This window comes from Urocitellus parryii, chromosome X (genome assembly GCF_045843805.1).
Source record: "Urocitellus parryii isolate mUroPar1 chromosome X, mUroPar1.hap1, whole genome shotgun sequence".
In the NCBI taxonomy this organism is placed as follows: Eukaryota; Metazoa; Chordata; class Mammalia; order Rodentia; family Sciuridae; genus Urocitellus; species Urocitellus parryii.
In genome coordinates this window covers 84,772,759-84,792,148 of record NC_135547.1, presented here as the reverse complement: position 1 = coordinate 84,792,148, position 19,390 = coordinate 84,772,759, and the positions used below count along the sequence as shown (strand labels likewise).

General features: G+C 37.2%; 1 protein-coding gene, 1 non-coding gene and 1 pseudogene across 2 annotated transcripts; 1 reads left to right on the top strand and 2 right to left on the bottom strand.

The window, feature by feature from the left end:
* Nucleotides 1-1,051: 1,051 nt before the first annotated feature.
* Trnaa-agc (transfer RNA alanine (anticodon AGC)) lies at nt 1,052-1,124 on the bottom strand. The gene has a single exon. It is a non-coding gene; the product is annotated as a tRNA-Ala (tRNA).
* Nucleotides 1,125-6,272: 5,148 nt separating this feature from the next.
* LOC144250794 (spindlin-2) lies at nt 6,273-8,300 on the bottom strand. Its single transcript, XM_077793903.1, has 2 exons — nt 8,007-8,300; nt 6,273-7,366 (listed from the first exon to the last, which is right to left on the bottom strand). Exon 2 carries the CDS (start codon nt 7,362-7,364, stop codon nt 6,588-6,590), a length of 777 nt encoding a protein of 258 aa, XP_077650029.1. The 5' UTR covers nt 7,365-7,366; nt 8,007-8,300; the 3' UTR covers nt 6,273-6,587.
* Nucleotides 8,301-14,560: 6,260 nt separating this feature from the next.
* Nucleotides 14,561-14,644, top strand: LOC113177839 (U6 spliceosomal RNA; annotated as a pseudogene).
* Nucleotides 14,645-19,390: the final 4,746 nt, after the last annotated feature.

Genomic DNA, 19,390 nt, shown 5'->3' with positions numbered 1-19,390 from the left:
GCTGAATTCATTTATTACCTCTAGCAGCTTCTTTGTAGACCCGTAGACCCTTTTGGGTCTGTTAAGTATATTATCATGCCATCCTCAAATAGCGATAATTTAACTTCTTTTTTTCCTATTTTTATGCCTTTAATTTCTTTTGTCTGTCTAATTGCTCTGGCTAGTACTTCGAGAATTTATTTTTATTTTTTTATTGGTTGTTTAAAACATTACAAAGCTCATGATATATCATCTTTCATACATTTGACTCAATTGGGTTATGAACTCCCATTTTTACCCCAAATACAAATTGCAGTATCACATCGGTTACACACTCACGTTTTTACATAATGGCATATTAGTGACTGTTGTATTCTCCTACCTTTCCTATCCCCTACTATCCCCTCTCCCCTCCCCTCCCATCTTCCCTCTCTACCTCATCTGCTGTTGTTCAATTCTCTCCCTTGTTCCCCCCCTTTCCCCTCACTACCTCTTATATGTAATTTTGTGTAACATTGAGGGTCTCCTACCATTTCCATATGCTTTCCCGTCTCTCTTCCCCCACTCGTCTCTGTTTAGTGTTAATCTTTTCCTCATGCTCTTCCTCCCTGTTCTGTTCTTAGTTGCTCTCTTTATATCAAAGAAGACATTTGGCATTTGTTTTTTAAGGATTGGCTAGCTTCACTTAGCATAATCTGCTCTAGTGCCATCCATTTCCCTGCAAATGCCATGATTTTGTCTTTTTAGTGCTGAGTAGTACTCCATTGTGTATAAATGCCACATTTTTTTTTATCCATTCATCTATTGAAGGGCATCTAGGTTTGTTCCACAGTCTAGCTATTGTGAATTGTGCCAGTATGATCATTGATGTGGCAGTATCCCTATAGTAGGCTCTTTTAAGATCCTCAGGGAATAGTCCGAGAAGGGCGATAGCTGGGTCAAATGGTGGATCCATTCCCAGCTTTCCCAGGAATCTCCATACTGCTTTCCAAATTGGCCTCACCAATTTGCAGTCCCACCAGCAGTGTACAAGTGTACCTTTTTCCCCACATCTTCCATCTCCTTTTTTTTTTGGTGGTGCTGGGGATTGAACCCAGGGCCTTATGCATGCTAGGCAAGCACTCTACCAACTGAGCTATATCCCCAGCGAGGCTAGGAAATTTGTGAGCAATTAATTCTACTGTCTTTCAAATTCCCCTCCCTGCTCCCTTCCCTTTGCCTAATCTAATGGACTTTTTATTCTTCACCTCCCCACCCTCCCTTGTTGTAGGTTAGCATACATAAATCAGAGAGAACATTTGACCTTTACAAAGATTTTTGTTACTCAAACATCCTTTAAAAGATAGAAAAAAACAAAGAATAAATAATTCTTTGCTTATAAGATGTACAAAAACACGAGACTCATGCAGAATTGTGTTTCAACAATGTAAGAGTGAAACTGATGGAAAATGTCAACCTCCAAACTCACTAGATGACTAATTTATCTCCAATTTAAACTCCCACCCATGCATAGGATCTCTGAATTGTTGTCCAGGTTGTCAATACATATTTTCAAACTTCATACATGTTGATTCGATCCATATGAAAAAATATTTCATTTTTAAAATTTTGGTACTGGAGATTGAACCCAAGAGTGAGCTAAACCCCTAGACCTTTTATTATTTTGAGACAGGATCTTGCTAAGTTGCTTAAGGCCTTCTTCTTTGTTGAGGCTGGTCTTGAACATGTACAGGAGTGCATGCCTCAGCATCCTGAGTTGCTGGAATTATAGGTGTGCACTACTGAACCTAGCTGCATATGTCATTTTGATTTCCATTTTCCTGAACACTGTGAGATTCATAAAATTGTAAAATACTTACTGAGCACATATTTATACCAGGTACCATTTTAAGAACTTGGATACATAAGAAAACATAGAGAAAGAAAATTCATGTACTTATAAAGCTGACATTCTGAAAGAGAAAAAAAAAACAATAAATGAACTAAGTAAATGATATGTGTTAGAAGATAACATATAGAAAATGCAGGGTAAGTAATGGGGAATAGAATAAATTAATAATTTTTTCAACCATGTGGTTTCTTGTTTCATTTTTTTGCCCAATTTGTATTTGTCATTTGCATTAAATCATAATCTATGCTATTCTTTTTATTAATTTAAGTCATCAAAGTTAGTATACTAATCTTACTTTTACTACTATATACAGGTCAATTTTTGCAAATAGGGTGGTGCATATTTTAATATAATAAATATTGTCAACATTTTATTCAGTTTCTGCATTTTGTGACTTTAAGCATAATCTTTCTCAGTTCCAAAGGAAAAAAAGAATGAACCTTTGCTCCAATTATATTCTAAAAGTAAATGTTATATAACGTTACTTTAAAAGTTTTGGCATTTTTTTAACAACATTATTTTTATTAGTGATTAATGCTTAAAAATGTGTTGCTATACAATTTGTGTAATTTTCTTTAAATTAATTTAAACATATTAACATATATTAGTTATAAAAATTAATAGGATCCATGGTAATATTTCCATATATTCATTGATCTGAAATTTATTTCATGTGTAAAGTATGATGACAAGTTTAAGTAAATTTATATTGTAAATGTGGATGATCAATTAATCTTTTTTTTAAGATTTTCCTTTTTTTTATTGATTTAAAAAAATAAATGACAGCAGAATGTATTGTAATTCATACTACACATATAGAGCACAACTTTTCATATCTCTGGTTGTATATTTAATTAATTATTTTTTAAATAAAATTATTTTCATTACTGATCTGAAATATCATCTCTATTAGAATTCAAGTTTCTCAGATGTAAATCTGTTTCTAGGTCACTCTTCTATTCCACCGGTATATTTGATATCTACTTTCCATCTAAACACGCCATATAGACTATCACTAGAGTTGCCAAAGTAATCCCCTTAAAATATGGGAAAAATCATGTCAAGTTTCTGCTATAAATAGCTGAATGGTTCCCCATTACATTCAATGGAAAAGCCAAATTCCATTCTGCATTCCACCCTGCAGGGGTTTAAGCTATCTGACTCTCAGATCTCCATTACCCCTTTGAAATAACCTCTTACTATTCTCTACATTGCTCACTTAGCTCCAGCTATAATGATTCTGCCTGTTCCTCCTTAAATAAACCAGGTCTTCTTCTGAATTGGGCCACAGAATTCGTTATACCTCTACCTGGAATGCTGTAACACGTGATGACAGGTGGGTTGACTAGCTAATTCAAAGAATCAGATCCACAGACAAGTGGAGGCAGAGTAGCAAGATTCATTTAAAGCAGAAAAGGCTTTTTCAGTAGGAGGCAGGATTCCAAGGGAGGGTAATGGTGAATTTCTTCTGTCTACAGGTTTCTATAGGCTTGATCTGTACCTATAGGTGATTAGTGAGATGGCATGAAAGTACAGATTTCAGAAAGGGGACAACCAACTCTCCATTGTGTATTCTTAAGCAAACCTTGGAGATAATAATTTATAAGGGTTCATTAATATAAGGATGGGGGTGAAGGTTTCTTAGCATAAGAGGAAGTGCTTTAAAGAACATTTTGCAGTTGATTTTTGCTAGGAGCAGTTAAGAAACTGTTGGCTAGGAACACAAAGGGTCAGAAATTTGTTTTCCCAAATCTCTTTCTCTCTCTTTTTCTTATTTGTTCAACTTAGTTGTACATTACACCAGAATGCATTTCAAATCATCACATACAAAGGAAATACAACATTTCAATTCTCTGGTTGTACACGATGTAGACATGCAACATCCCTGCAATCATACATGTACCTAGGGTACTGATGCCACCATGAATCCTACCTCCATGACCCCTCCCCTCTCAACCTTCCCCTTTGCCCAATCCAAAGTTCCTCCATTCTTCCCATGCTCCCCCCACCATTACGGATAAGCATTCATCTCTTTCTCTTTTTCTTCTCTAAGACCCTTTCCCTAGCTGCCTACACATGGTCAATCTTTGTGTCTGAAAGCTACTTCCTCCAGAAAACTACAGGGCTAATTCTCCAATACCCTCCAGAACCTCACTCAAAAGCCAAGCTCTCAGTGAGTCTGTAAACTCAGCCTCCTGCCTTCAATTTCATTTCCCTGTTCCTTACTGTGTTTTTCCTTCTTTGCACTGGTAACTATGAAAATGTTTTATATTTACTAATTTATCTTGGCGACTGCCTCCCTACCAGACTAAAATGAAAACTCTGTGAGAGTAAGAGTTTTGATTTGCTTCTATTGTATCAGTATCTGTGCATAGAAGAGGGCCTGGCAGAGAATTAAAAAGCAAATGGGAGCAAAACAAATGTAAAAAAAAAAAAAAAAAGAAAAAGATAGATTTCCCTGGGTCTAGCCTCAACGGGTCAAGCCCCATCATAAATGAAAATGTCTCCAGGTGTCCCCTGAGCATTTTGCTAGAGAGACACAGGCCAGTGTGGGATGGTCATCAGGAGAGGGATTCTGAGCTTAAAACGGGTTGAGTGCTACCTCACACCTGGCTCCTAGTATCCTTGTTGGAATGTAGACCCCAATAAAGTTGTTTTTTGTTTGTCTGTCTGGGTTTTCAGGAGAGGCCAGAAATGGCTTTACATTATGCAAAGTCCTCAAATGTCCAAAGTATATAATTTAAAGAAGAAAATAATACAAACACAAACAAAATGAGACAGCTGGCTGACATTGTTCCCTAGGCAGCCTGCTGGTGTTGGCTGGATGAAATTGTATGAAAGAAAGTTCATCCCTGCTAAGGCGAGGTGGGCTTGCCTTGTGCAATTCTTGAGGCACTCAGCTTCAGGTCAATTTTGGGTGGAGAATGAGCTGGGTTTGCCACCTTCTTTCAACTCCTGGGAGCTCCACTCTACCCCAGGATGCATGGAGTTAAGGAAGCCTGGGTAGCAGTGATAGACCATCGCTCTTTCTTGAGGGACACCATACACTCCAGTGAGGGGCAGGAATGCAGAAGCCAAAGAAAGACTTTTGAGGGGGACTTCAGGAGGACTAGGTAAAGACAAGACAAAGAAGAAGAAAAGGACACAGACCCATGAGCTGGACACCACAGTTGTGAGGGATTTTATTGCGGTTGTCACTCCTTTTTTCCTCCACCAACCACAACCCTTCCATGCGGCATTATACAGTCCAAGCAATTAGTTGTACAAAATCACAACTTCCAGCCCAACCAACCATGGCATCAATATCACCTGGAAACAAAAGGAGAGCTGCACAAACTTCCATCACAGCTCCCCATGAGTTTAAAGGGGACAAGATGGCCAGGAAGCACCAATGTAGTGTCAGTAGCCACAGGCTTTGTGTGGAGTATAGCCAGAATGGGGCTCCTAGGGGAAGAGGGCCTCCCTTGGGTGGAGCATGGGCTGCTGCCACCTGTGTGGTTTCAGACAGCTGTTGAAAGAAGCATGGATAGTGAAGTACTCGCCATGCCCTGGAGAGACATTAGGTTCAATCCTCTGATGCTCCTCCTCTCTAGGGAGGCAAGGAACATTCCCGTAGGAGGAAGAACAGTGGTGGGACTGCTGTACCTGGCTTCAGCAAGGTTCCATTTTTTCTGGATAAAATACTTTCTCACTGCCCAGGTTTATGGAGCACCATGTTAGTGTGTCTAGGCTGAGGGCTGAGGTTCTGCTGGACATTTGTGGCACAAACTCCCTGAAACAAGAAAAGCTTTATAGTTATAAACTTGGCTCCCCTTAAGTTGTCTGAGTCATCCATCCCTGTCACAATGCCCTTCTAGGGAATCTCCAATGCATCTGCTTTCTTTGACAGTTGCCACTTTCTTTGTGCAGAGAGCCAGGGAGGGCAAAATGGATACAGCCAGGGATCTAACATTTCCTGGCCTTTTCCATCCCTCATAGGACCTGCTCATGCCCCCCACCCGCCAATTTTCATTTCCTCAGTCATTCTTTCCTCTTCGAACTGCTCCTTCCTCAATTTCCCCTCCACTTTTGGTCATGCAACCCATGCAGAGACCTTCCTTTTGTGTGTCCTTTGGCCTCCTCCCATCTCCCTTACTCTGGACCACTTCTAAGCTTCTTTGGGTCCCTCTCTACACAATTTACTCTGAGTGATTTACTCTCAGCCCCAAGATCTCACTCTTGGACATCCTTCACTCCCTTCCAGATGGGATGGTTGCCTTCCAGTAGCCTATCCCTCCCGCAGGGAGCTTCCCAATTTTTTGGCCCCTCTGTACCTCTTCCTAAGCAGACAACTCCTCCTCTCCCATCCCCCACAGCCCATCATTAGTCCTTTCCCCTCCCCACCAGATCAGACCAGCTAAGTCTTGTTCCATTTTTAGATGAGTGATTATGATACTAGCTGCACTTATTCACAGCCTGAATTGACAGCTGTTCCTTCCTTTCGTGCCCCATCCACCAAACACACTCAATCTTTTCAACAAGACAAAGTGCTTACACACAGCATGTCATGTCCACATAAACTTGTATTTTTCAGCACAAAACAACAGTTATGCTGGCAAAAACGTTGGGTTTTCAGGGACCCTTAAACTTTCAATACACTGAAAAGCAGCATTTTTTTTTAGAGTGTCTACAAATTATACGTTTATTTCCAAAGCTGTGGCACATTTTACCCTAAGAGTTAGGACTTTTTCACCAAATCATAGACATAGATGTGGAAATCATCATCAAACTTGATGAAATACACAGAGGGTTTGGCTTCCACTTGGTGAATGACCATTCCGATTCTTTTGGAGCCATCTTCTTTGGTATATTCCACATGTTTACCTATCAGGCCATCTACAACTCCTCCAGGCTCCCTCTCTGCTGGAGGAGACTCACTGGACTCTGGCATGATACGGAGGTCACCTTCTTTATAATCATCTAGAAGCTGGTACATGTATAGGACAGGATCTTTCTCATAGGTAATATAAAACCAGGCTTTCATGATAGGTGCTTGGGCTAGGACCATCCCCCTCCATTCATCCTTAGAACCATGCTCACCCTCAAACATGTGTTCCACTGCTTTGCCAATTATGGTATTTGCAAGGTTGGCATCACTAACTTGGGATGATGCCACCCTGTCGGAAAGAATTTTAAGAGACAAAACTCTTTCATCTCTGTGAAGTTCCAGGCCATAGACACAGTCAATTCCATCATATTTCACCAGATAAAGAGAGGGGTTTATAGGCACCTGATCCAGAACAGTTCCCTTCCACTGGGTGATGGGCTCATCGCCTTCCTTCCATCCATGGGAAATTCTGCAGCCCACGATGTTCCTGCGGGGCTGGGATGAGGGTCTGCCCCTGTGCTTCTTCTGGGAAGCTTTCTTCTTGGACACGTTTGCAGACCCAGTGGCCCTTCCTGCAGCTGCCCTGGTTTGTTGCCCTTCGGCCTCCTGTACATTGGGAGTCTTCATGCCTGCAGGGAAAGGACAGAGAATAGAGACAGATACCCAATATGCCATAAGGTGAACTTCTCCCATAGCGATGTCTCTATGTACCCTGCACAGGCGCCTAAAATTTCCCCAGGAGCCTGGCAGCAATGCTGGGAATCCTGGCTGCGTGCCTGCAGTGTTTCTCTCTCTCTCTCTCTCTCTCTCTCTCTCTCTCTCTCTCTGAGGTTCCTTTAGGCTGAGGGGAAGGGCTGGAGTGGCTGGAGTGTTGCCTGGGATTAGGAACTCTGCAGAAGGGAAAGGGCTACCTCCTCCTGGTTCAATGTCCAGTTCCCCCGCCCCCACCTGCCACTGGTGCCCACTCCAGATCCCCTGCAAAGCGTCTGTCTTTCCACTACCTTGTCTGGCACCCAGTGCCCGCCTGCACTGAGCGTCCCAGACTGCTGGCCACACGCCCCCCCCCCGTGCCTACCCTAGCGGCTTCCCTTGTATCCACCTTCCTTGCTTTCCCGTGCTCACTTCCAAATCCTTGCTTGGCTCTTAAGGCACCCACCCCCTTTCTCCTGTTGCCCACCGCACACTCCCCCACGCCAGCCTGGCGCCCACCTCTACCCTTATCTCCTGCAAGATTGCATCCCATCCCCCTCCCTCCTTTCTGGCGCCCACCAATGGCCTTGCCCTGCCTGGCGTCCACCACCGGAGATCGCGGGCCTCACGTGCCCAAATCGGACACCTCGCTGCTGCCTCTGCTAAGAGCCCGTGGAGAAGGAGGATCCGCGGGCGACCAGTCGAGTGAGTGCTTGCCAGAGCTGCGAGGGGAGGATCCGCAGGCGAAAAGAGTATTATGAGGGCGGCGGGGCAGGCGAAGAGGGCGGCGGCGTTGCTGGTGCTGGGTTCGGGGGGCCCTCTGCCTTCCCCTTGGTGGTGGCGGCCCCTCTGCCACCTTGGGCTTCCACCAGCTGCTGCCGCCGCCGCAGTCTCCTCCCTCTTTCCGTAGCGCAGCTTCCTGCCAGGAGAGAGGCCTCCCCTTCCTGCCAAACACTCCCACCCCCACCGCAGCTCCTAAGCCAGACATTGCCTAGTGTCCAGAGGGGAGCAATTAGCCTGGGCTCCACTCTTAGCCAAAGCTTGAGGTTCTGGGTCCTGAACCTTCCTTCTACTGTCTGGTCTCCCTAGCCTCCCATTTCAAAGCCCTTGGTTCTTATTGCCACCTCTTCTTCCACTATATCCGTGTCCATTCCCCATCTGCTTTTCATCTTCCAGGAATTCCCCTCTTTTCTTTTTTCCCAGTACCCTTTTGAAGTTATTCGTTATACAAGAATTAACTTTTCTGTTGTTTAAAACGGATTGGAGGAGAGAAATGAACTAGTGCTTATTCTGACATTTTGGAGTAGCCTGTACATAATTTTTCCCGACTGAACTTTCCTTGCCTTTACTCTTGAGGAATTTTGTATCTTTTCCTCTTCTACTGAAAAGTAATTGCATGCATAAAGTGAGCAATGTTTAATTTCAGGAAACTGATTCGAAGAATAACATAATCAACATAAATCCTCTCATTCTCTTATCTCACAGTATATTAATATTCATTATTTCTGTTTCCTTTTTCTTAAGCTTTTTCAAAATGGGATTATTTTGTTTGTGAATTTTCATACCACATCCTTTTCCACATTTAATAAGCATTTTCTCTGGATGTTAGATATTTTAAAAACTATTCTTTTGTTTTCACTTTTCAAAAATTTATTGAGTATCTATCACCAGTTTTATTGCCTTTGATCCATTAAACTGAAATTTACTGTGATCTAAAATTTGGTTTTTCTTCCATTATTTGACTTGGGAGAGTATTTTTACAGTAATTACTAATCAGATCTATTTATAGTAATGGAAAGCTTTTGGAAAAATAACTATGAGAATAGGGAAAAATGAAAGTTTTATAAATCAGTGGAGAAAGACTGGACGTTCTTCAAGAAATGTTGGAATGAGTCTTTACATAGGGAAAATGAGAATACTAAATTTGTGCCCACCTCAAGGGCAGCAGGGCCCACCTCAATATTTGATTTATTTAAATGTAAAATGCAGCAAGATAAAACAGAACACAAGAAAATAACCCCAAACCATGTAATCATATGAATGTTTAATAATTACTTATAGCATCCGAATCAGAGGAAAGGTTGTCTATTAAGAAAACATCTAGGCTTAAGCCAATAAAATAATTCCTAAAATGGAAAATAAGATCAATAATAATTTTGTTTCAACAGCTAAAGTATGAAAAAATTTAAAATATTACTTAGTTTCATGGGGTATAAGAAAAGAGGGTTACATCTACTGCTAATGAGAATGAATATTCATGTCATTTTTATTGCAAATAATTGGGTGATATACTGTTTATCCTGTGAGAGTTTGTTTAGTTCTGGTTAACCTTTACTTAGGGGATACTACTGTTGAATCTTTAACAAAAAGTGAAAGGGGTTTACTAAAGCCTTATACTGCAATTACTGTACCAGTAGGTATAAAAATCAGTCAAAATCCTTGCTTCTAAGTCTTTTACCAGTTCCCTCCATGGGTAAACTTTTCCAGGATTGAAGGGTCATACACTACATTCCCTGTTCATCTCTTAGACTTGTTTTCCCTCTATCTTATCTGAATTATTATTCCCCATGTTTTTGATTTCTAGATGCCTTTGAGCAGATTGTTTTAAGAGTTTTTGAAAAAAATATTTTTGTCCATATTCAATAGTTTTTATAAAAGGAAAACTATTTTGAATTGTTTAGTGGGGTAGGAAGGGGGAGCATGGGAGGAATAGATGAATTCTAGATAGGGAAGAGGGGTGGGAGAAAAAGGGAGGACACAGGGGATTAGCAATGATGGTGGAATGTGATGGACATAATTATCCAAAGTACATGTTTGAAGACATGAATTGGGTATCAACCTACTTTATATACAAACAGAGATATGAAAAATGGTGGTATGTATATGTGTAATAAGAATTGTAATGCAAAAAACAAAGTACATGTATAAAGACATGAATTGGCATGAACATACAAAGATATGAAAAATTGTACTCTCTATGTGTAATAAGAATTGTAATGCATTCCACTGTCATGTATTTAAAAATAAATTCAATTAAAAAAGAAAATGTCAGTAAGAATATTTTGCAGTTATTCATATATTTTTAAGGTTCATAAAGTTAGAAAAAACAATTACATATGTTTTACTTCTATAATACAATTTACTATGGGTTCTAGAAATTCTGGTTTAAATAATTTATTTATTAAGTAAATTTATTAAGTAATTCTTTTAAAACTACTGTATAATTTAATTTTTATTTTTAGTTTATATGAGTATCACTTAAATAAGTACCCTAGTCCTAAATCTATGATTTTGTAAGAGTAAAAGAAATTGAAGTTAAAGTGTAAAAGACCGGGCATTGTAAAGTTTCTAAGCTGCAAAGCCTGAGTTAAAATGTAAAGGACCAGGTATTGTTAAGTTCCTATGCTACACCCCAAACCTGAAATTCCTGTAGCTGTTAGGAAAATTCCCGGGACTGCCCAGTAGATATTTCCCCTGACCATTTAGTTGTTTAATAACCTAGGACCCTGTGCAATTTGGCACGTAGGCATTCAGGGCCCAAACCAATCAGTTTAAATGTATCCCCTCCATAGGATTGACCTATCACTCCCGCCCAACCTGTTCCCACCAATGAATGTACTAATCATGTTCAGGAATTGTTGTTTGATTTTCCCGCGGTGTATAATGATTTGTTAAAGGGGACCCTGACGTATGTAAAGTTCCTGCCCTCCCCAAAAAGTGTACTTAAGCACTGCTCAACCCCTGCTCAGGGCTCTGGGCGGCTCTCCCTTGTTGAGTGAGCACGGAGCCCCAGTGCGCTGGATTCTCAATAAACCCCCTTGTGTGGTTGCATGAATTGGTCCCTTGGTGGTCTCTTCCTCCAACGACGTTCGCTGGACCCTTACAATTTTAAAATATTTTTAAGGAGGCACTACTTTCTTGTAGTTTTACTCACCCTAATTAAGGAATATTTATGTAGTTTGACTACTTAAAACATTCTATATTGATCTCCACTTCTTGCAAAAAATGACTGGACACAGAAAATAAACCCTGATATCGAAAAATTATTCCACTGTTGAAATGTTCTCAAACTGCTTATTTGCTCTTTTATTTTATTTTATTTATTTTCTTTTTTTTATTGTTGGTCGTTCAAAACATTACATAGTTCTTAATACATCATATTTCACAATTTGATTCAAGTGGGATTATTTGCTCTTTTAAATCAAGGACTACTTAACACATGGACAGAGCAGTTAGAAAGTCTCTCTGATTTCTAAATGGTACTAGAATACTTTCCAGAGACTCTGTTGGAATTTCCTTTTCTTTCTCTGTAAAATTGACTCTGCTTTCAAGTACCTTTAATGTCCACTGAAAGAAAATTAAAGTAGATGTTTTGTGTTCTCTTATGAATATACACCCTCTGTTAGTTTTGTCCACAGCATTATAGAAAAATATGTAATATTCAACAAGTCAGTTGAAATTGTGAGATACATTTGAAATGTTTTACGAGAAACAAAAGATGATCAGAATTCATGAAGTGAAAGATTAATGAAGTACATACTAATATGCATGTGTGTATAGATCATGAAGTAATAATCCCATGTAATAAAGTTAGAGGAAGAAAAAATAAAAGCTTGGTTAAAATAAAAAAATAATTTTGTCCATGTTCAATAGTTTTCATAAAAGGAAAACAATTTTGAATTGTTTAGTCTCCTAGTACTAACATTCCAAACACCATTGTTTATGATAAAATATGTGTCTATCATCACGTTGTATACAGTAACTTTTTAGTAACTTTGTGGAATGAAAGCTTTTCATATGTTAATCATGCTTTAAGAAAGTGGTATAAAGTTTTCTAAAAAAGCTTCTTCAACTACTTGCAATACCTTCAAACTGAAAATCATCCAAATTTCCATCAACAGTATGTTGGATATGTTATGGCATGTTCACTGGCACACACTATAATATTCAATTTATTTAAAGTTAACAACAGTCTAATTAATCTGTTGCTCTGAAAGTTTAAAAAATAGCAGTTATTCTTGCAAGGATATTTCCCAAAGAGTCAGTAACAATTCATATTATATCAACAGTTGATAAAAGTAAACACTGGAAACATTTTTAAATTGTATATATGGCAAGAAAAATTTATATAGATGCTGAACTGCAAAATGTATGAATTGTAATAGATGTCAGTTTGTATTGTAGCATCCAATCATATTTCATTAAATAGTGTCACAATTTTCCTCTGAGAAACAAACTAGGCCTGACCTGTTAGACCACGGCATTACTGTTAGCCTGATTGGTTTAAGAAGAAGCACCTGACTTAGAGGCAATGAGGCACGATGATATTTTGTATGAACTCTGCATGAGACAGATGATCTTTTCTCTTGATGTGAGTGAACCTGAAAAGATATGAGGCCCTGCTCTATTCACCTTTACCATCTTCTGGAGACTGAAATTGAAAGCATCACAGAGAAGAGAATGGAGCCAAGCTAAGCAAAAGTGGGAAACCGTATTAATGAAATTTTTTTACTATAGGTGGTCTTGACTGCTGATTTCCAATATTTCTTCACTCCAAGGTTTTTCCAAGCTAATTATGGTGATGTTACTTCCCCCACAAGTCATTGGTTAAGCATCAGGCTTGTGATGCAATACTTGCCAATTAAACATGACTTATGAAAAATGTCTGCTAGAGGACTTCTGAGAAAAAAATTATTTCTAAGAAAGAGCCAACAGGAAATTTTGTTTACTTTTCCTGTTTGTAACGACAGTATATATGTCTTTTTCCTCTGGAATTACTGTAACCAGCCTGAGAAAAAACTTACATAATGAAGATGGCTGAGGAGAGAATAGGAATACTTTGAGACCTTTGATCATATCATTTAGCTGCTGCTTATAATATTTCTGGAGTTCTACTTCTGACTCCTAGTTATGAGGTAACAGGTTTCTTTATAGTTAAAGTAGTTATAGTCTGGGTTTTCTGTTACTGGCGTTGGAAGCATCTTAAATGGTGAAGTATCTCCAGACTGAAAAGGCACAGTATTCCCAGATCATACCATTAGACCTTTAAGTTATACAGAACAAAACATTCTCAGAGATTCACAAGGTCAGGACATGGAGCATTGCCTTAAGGCATAAAACAATTCCATGTTCCATTGTAGATGAGGTATAAAGAGTTAGCTGAAAAACAAGCATGAGGAAACAATTTTAATCTATGAGGAAAAATGCAATAAGATTAGCAAATAACTCCTTAAACAAATGTTGAGCTTCTTATATCCCCTTCAGAGGAGGAGGTAAGCATCCTGACTCCAGTCTCTCTCCACTTCAAGTATGTTTTCTATATACTTTAGATTTATGTCATAGAAAAAGAAATTACCCTGATATTTATTCTCATGAGAAAAAATTAAATTCTAATCATTCATTTACAAAATTTATGCATTAATTAGATTTGTCTTACCAATTATCAAAAGTTAATACAGCTTACTTTAATATTCATTTTTACATTTTTATTTATTTATGCAATTTTTTGTGGTACTGGGGGTTGAATCCAGGGCCTCACACTTGCTAGGCAAATGTTTCACCACTTTGTTACATCTCCAGCCCATTTTATTTTTTATTTTGAGACAGGGTTTCAGTAACTTGCCCAATCTGATCTTGAACTTGGGATTCTCCTGTCTCCTGAGTAGCTGGGTTTACAGGCTTGTGCCACTGTATATGGCTACTATAAATTTCATAACAGTAAAATATGTATGATGAAAAAAAAATAGACTAATAAAAAAATAGACTAATAATCTTAGACTAATAATAATAGACTAATTCCTTCTATTCCTTTTCCTTTTTCTCTTTGCAACTTCCCAAGACTTCCACACTTAACCAATATTAAGTTCCTGGTATGTATTCTTCTAAACCTTCTTCTATGATATTAAAAATAATATATAAATATAAACATAAATGTACGATTTTAGAAGTCTTTTTCACTTTTAAACATAAGTGGGATCATTATACACATTTGCAACAAGTCAATCTTATAGCTCTAAAACATTCTTTTTGTAATTACATAATATATTCTACATATAGCACAATATATTCAAGTATTCTATTGATAGCTATTCAGAGCTTTTTCTATTTATCTTGCTATTGCAAACAATGTTGCAGTGCTTGCTTCAGCGCACATATACTAAATTTGGAATGATACAGAGAAGGATGACACACAAATTTGTGAAGTATTCCGTATTTTTTAAAAGAAAAAATTAAAAAAAAATGCTTCAGCTAGAAACATGAATGAAATCCAGTTTTGACACTTTTCACTTCATTGATTACAAGGTTGGTGTTGCTTATTTAGCTTACATGGTAGATATCTCTGTATTCACCCAATTCTGCTACATTCATCCTTCTCAAAGCTATCTGTGCTGACATAAAATATCTTTATAAATTGAAGTGGACTGTCTTTCATTTAAGAATATATATGTGTTTCTTTGTCTGGTCCCCCACCCAATATTCATATATTTTAGCACATGTCTAAAAAGCTCTTGGATCACACACAAAAAAAAAAAAACGAATTAAAAACCCAGAAAATTTGAAAAATGACAGCAATGAAAATACAACATGTTAAACTGTGTTGATTACAGCCAGCACTCTACTCAAACACAAATTTCTAGTAATGACTATTTTCATTAAAAATGAACAAGAAATTGTTATTACAGACACCTAGGAATATTAAATAAAATAACTAATATTTGCGGAGACTGATGAAGTAGAAAACAGATTAGTAGGAGATATGTCCAAACCTAAGCTTTATGAAAAAATACTAAACAACTGGAAACAAAACCTCTGGCAAATACAGAAATAAAAAGTTCAAAATGGATCTATAAACATTTATTTGAAAATATAAAGTTTTCATGCAATCATTTATTTATTTATCAAATATTAATTGAGTACCTCTTATATTCTAGATTCTTTTCTAAGTACTAAGGTAACAAAATGAATGACACAGAGAGTGTTCCTACATTCAGAGTTTATATTCTAGCTGAGTAAAACACAAAATAAAGAAATAATCTTTACTACAAATAGGTTCACATAGTGATAAGTACTATGTGGAAGAAAACCAGAGTTATAGATTAGAGGGAGAGAAATCTTTGAATAGGTGACATTTGAGGCAAGACTTGAAATCTACCAGTTATGAAAGGTTATAATAATCTCTGGGATTAAGAAATAATTCTAGTGCAAAGACTTTGAGGTACAAAAGAACTTGTTGCTTTTGAGAACAAAGAATGTTACTGTGACTGTAGTACATAGTGAAAAGCAGACCATGTTTATTTCACTCAGAAAAAAAATAAGATCATCTAGAACAGTGCTTTACAACTCTATTTTTATTATCATCCTCTCCCCACTAGAGAGTCATTAAAATATTTTTCTCATGAAATTTTAATACCACCGATGTGCTATATACCTATTTAAAAAATGCATGTGTGTCTGTGTTTTTTCACATGAAACAGCAAAGAATAAAAATGAGTAAAACATGAAGATAGAAGTTATAAATTTAAAAACTATTGATGTCTAATTTCATATATTTCCTGAGTGGATTTAAAAATTGTTTTTTGTAGTTGTAGACAGACAGCATGGCTTTATTTAATTTGTTTATTTTTATGTGGTGCTGAGGATTGAACCCAGTGCCTCACACATGCAAGGCAAGCACTCTGCCTTTGAGCTACAGCCCAGCCCTCCTGAGTGGCTTCTAATGAAATTTATTTACTTACATAAATTATAGCATATCAAATTGTCTATAATTAGCAATTTATAAAAGTATATAATAGCAATGTAATCAATTTTAAAAATCACTCAAATTATTTTTAAGCAAAAACAAAAAACTGAAAAATTTTACTAAAGTCTCAAAAAATAGTTTTAGTGAATGTACTTAACTCTTTCTTGATGTGAGAAAATAAGTTTTAACTCACTGCTAGATATTCATATATTATCAACTTTGTTTTTCTTTGCAGTACTTTACATTTATAGTATTATTTATAATAATAAATTAAATAACATCTATGTAATTAAATATAAATTATTTGTATTTAATTCTGAAAGTCCAAGTCACATAAAAGGACACTGAGGATCAAACATACAGTTAGTCAGTAACTGTCAATGGGTACACATAGGCCACTTCTTGATGTATGTCTTCAAGCATGAGTTCTCCAATCACAACCATTTATTTCTCATGATTTTTTAGCACTAGTTTTGTGATATTTGTGTATATTACATGAGCTTAATGGCAATTCTACTCATATTAAGAAAATTTAATGAGAGTAATTAAATTCTATGGAATAAGGTTTTGTCAGATAGTGCTGAGCTTTGGACAGCTACCAACCATTGTTTTACCTAAAACTTTTTTTTACTTCCCATGACAAGGATCAAATTTCTCCTTCTTGAGGTAATGCCATTGTTGCTGAGAATGTATGATCTAGGGCTTTTAGGACATGAAGATTGGATTGTGTATCAACTGTAAGAGTAAATGTTTGGAGTATTTTATGCACGAGGGTGACATAATCTGGTTTCTATTTTTAAAAAGATAATTCTATTATGTGAAGAACAAAAAGGAAGGTGAGAAGATCCTAGTTCCTGACAACCTGATTTAATCAGACTTAAGGCTTTATCTTCTTTTCCAAATCCTTTATTTACTGAGACAACATCCCTCTTCCCCCATGCTGCCAAAGCATTGGGTCATGGGTTCACTGCTCAGTTTTTTCTTAATTGTTGATCTCTGGGGATTTTCTTCACAATCTTTAGAGCACAAATATGTGTTTAAAAGGAGGTCTTTCATTTTGTCTAACATTTTACAGTGTAGTGCTTTTTGGTGAATGAGTTTTCATTTATTCATTTTCAATCTCTTTTAAACTAATGGATTTCTTTATCCACTCCCATGGTGTAGCTTCATTCCTTTCCTTCATAATAAGACAAAAAGATTATAGAGTAGTCAGTAGACTCATGCTCCCATTTGGTGATGATTCTCCTTCAATACATACTATTCCCTTTTAAAGTGAAAGAGCTGAATAGCTCATAGTTTATCTGAGAAGACTCTGTAACTGATTTTAAAAATTTAATTGAACATTTTATTTTTAGATAATTATAGGTAGATATGCAGTTGTAAAAAATAATGCAGAGATTTTGGTACCTTTTGCCTGAATTTCCACAATGGTAACATCTTGCAAAACTGTAGTACAAACATCACAACCAGCATATCGATGTTGACCTGTCAGGATAAAGAATAGTTCATCAAATAGGGATTCTCTTTTTCCCTTTTACAGCCATATACCTCCTGCCGTCTTCCCTGCCCCATATCTGCCATCAACTCCTCCTAGTAGCCATGAACCTGTTCCTCATCCCTGCAATTTTGTCATGTTAAGAATATTATATAGTGTAAATTGAATAATAAAATATTTAAGTAGAATCATAAAATTTTTAGGATTCACTTGGATGAAAAGTTAAATAACCTTTCACATATGCATAGCATGGAATGCTATTCAGCAATAAACAGGAACAAGTATTGATATACACAAAAAAAACTTGGATGTATTTGTAAATAATTAAAAAATGTTTTTTTAGTTGTAGATGACCATAACACCTTTATTTAATTTATTTATTTTTATGTGGTGTTGAGGATCAAACTCAGGACCTCACATGTGTTAAGCAAGTGCTCTACCACTGAGCCACAACCATAGACCCTATTTGTAACTAATTTTTAAAAAGACAATTAAAACTCACAAAAATATTTATCCATTTAGCTATGATCCATTGAAAATATTGCTCAAATATATTGTGCAACATATTAATTGCATTAATATGTTGTTTCTCCCACTAAGGACTATGTTTAGTGTTTGCCCAGTAGGATCCTCATTCCCCCAACAGCATATCTTCCAATGATTTCTCTTAATTGGTAAGTTTGAGAGGATTTGGACATGTGTTAAACCTTTTTGTTCTTATCCCTATCAGGGAGGTCTACAGTTATCCAACTCTTCCTTTTAGTGGTGAAGTATGAGGAAGTCCCCATGGCCCTACATCTGGGCATGTCCTTCAATTCAGCTTTTAACACTTATAAAAAAGATATTTTGACCTGCATTTGTGTAATTATTGTGAGCGTTTCTCACATTATAAACTTGAAAAGAGAAAAAAATTATTAGTCCTCTGAAACCTTGACTGTAAGAATACATTGAGTTGTGGCATGGTTTCAATATGAAAGTGAAGACATAATTTTAATAAGGCTCCCCTTCATGTAACAGGGTTTCACTTTATAATTCGAGTATAAACCTCTCTGCTTGGTCACTTGTGGCTTATTTTAAAAATGACATGTTATTTTTCTTTCCTTTTCTCCTTCCCCAACCCTAACTGCAGAGAAAGCAAGATTACCATTCTTCCTGTTGGGCTAAGTTATCTGTCCTTTGGATTACTGCTCACCTAAACAAATAAACTTCAGGCCTGTAAATTGGAAAATAATTGTCTTAAAGCTAAACATCAGTTACATCTGTTGATAATATCTGGAAAAGAGTCCATGTATTTCACTTTTTAAAGCCCTCTTTCCCACTAGCAGTTAGAAAGGCAACCTCTGTGATGTAAGTCCATTGCCTTTCTCCTTGCCAGCAAAGCAATAAAACTTTCTTTTTCATTAAAACCTCGTTTTAATTATTGGATTGGCACTGGGGACAAAGGATTGAGCTTTCAGTATCAAACTGGATAACCTGTATTGGGCCTGAGACAGCTACCCCACTTCAGACTTCTTGGGCAGGTCTGGTGCTCCAAGTGTGAGCTTGTTGACAGCAACCTGCTGGATAATTAGGAAGCTGGGTGAATTCACCTTGGATTAGACAGGAGGAGTGTTTCTGTAAGTAAAGGTAGGGACTGCCCAAGGTTCCTTTTGCCTCAAGAACTCTTTCTTCCTCTTTCTCTGGGTATAATGCTCTCCCCCATATGGTCTATTTGATAAAAAAGGAATA

Bases quoted from the DNA above. Each gene is read 5' to 3' on its own strand.
- LOC144250794 (XM_077793903.1), bottom strand. From the start codon at position 7,364: ATGAAGACTCCCAATGTACAGGAGGCCGAAGGGCAACAAACCAGGGCA.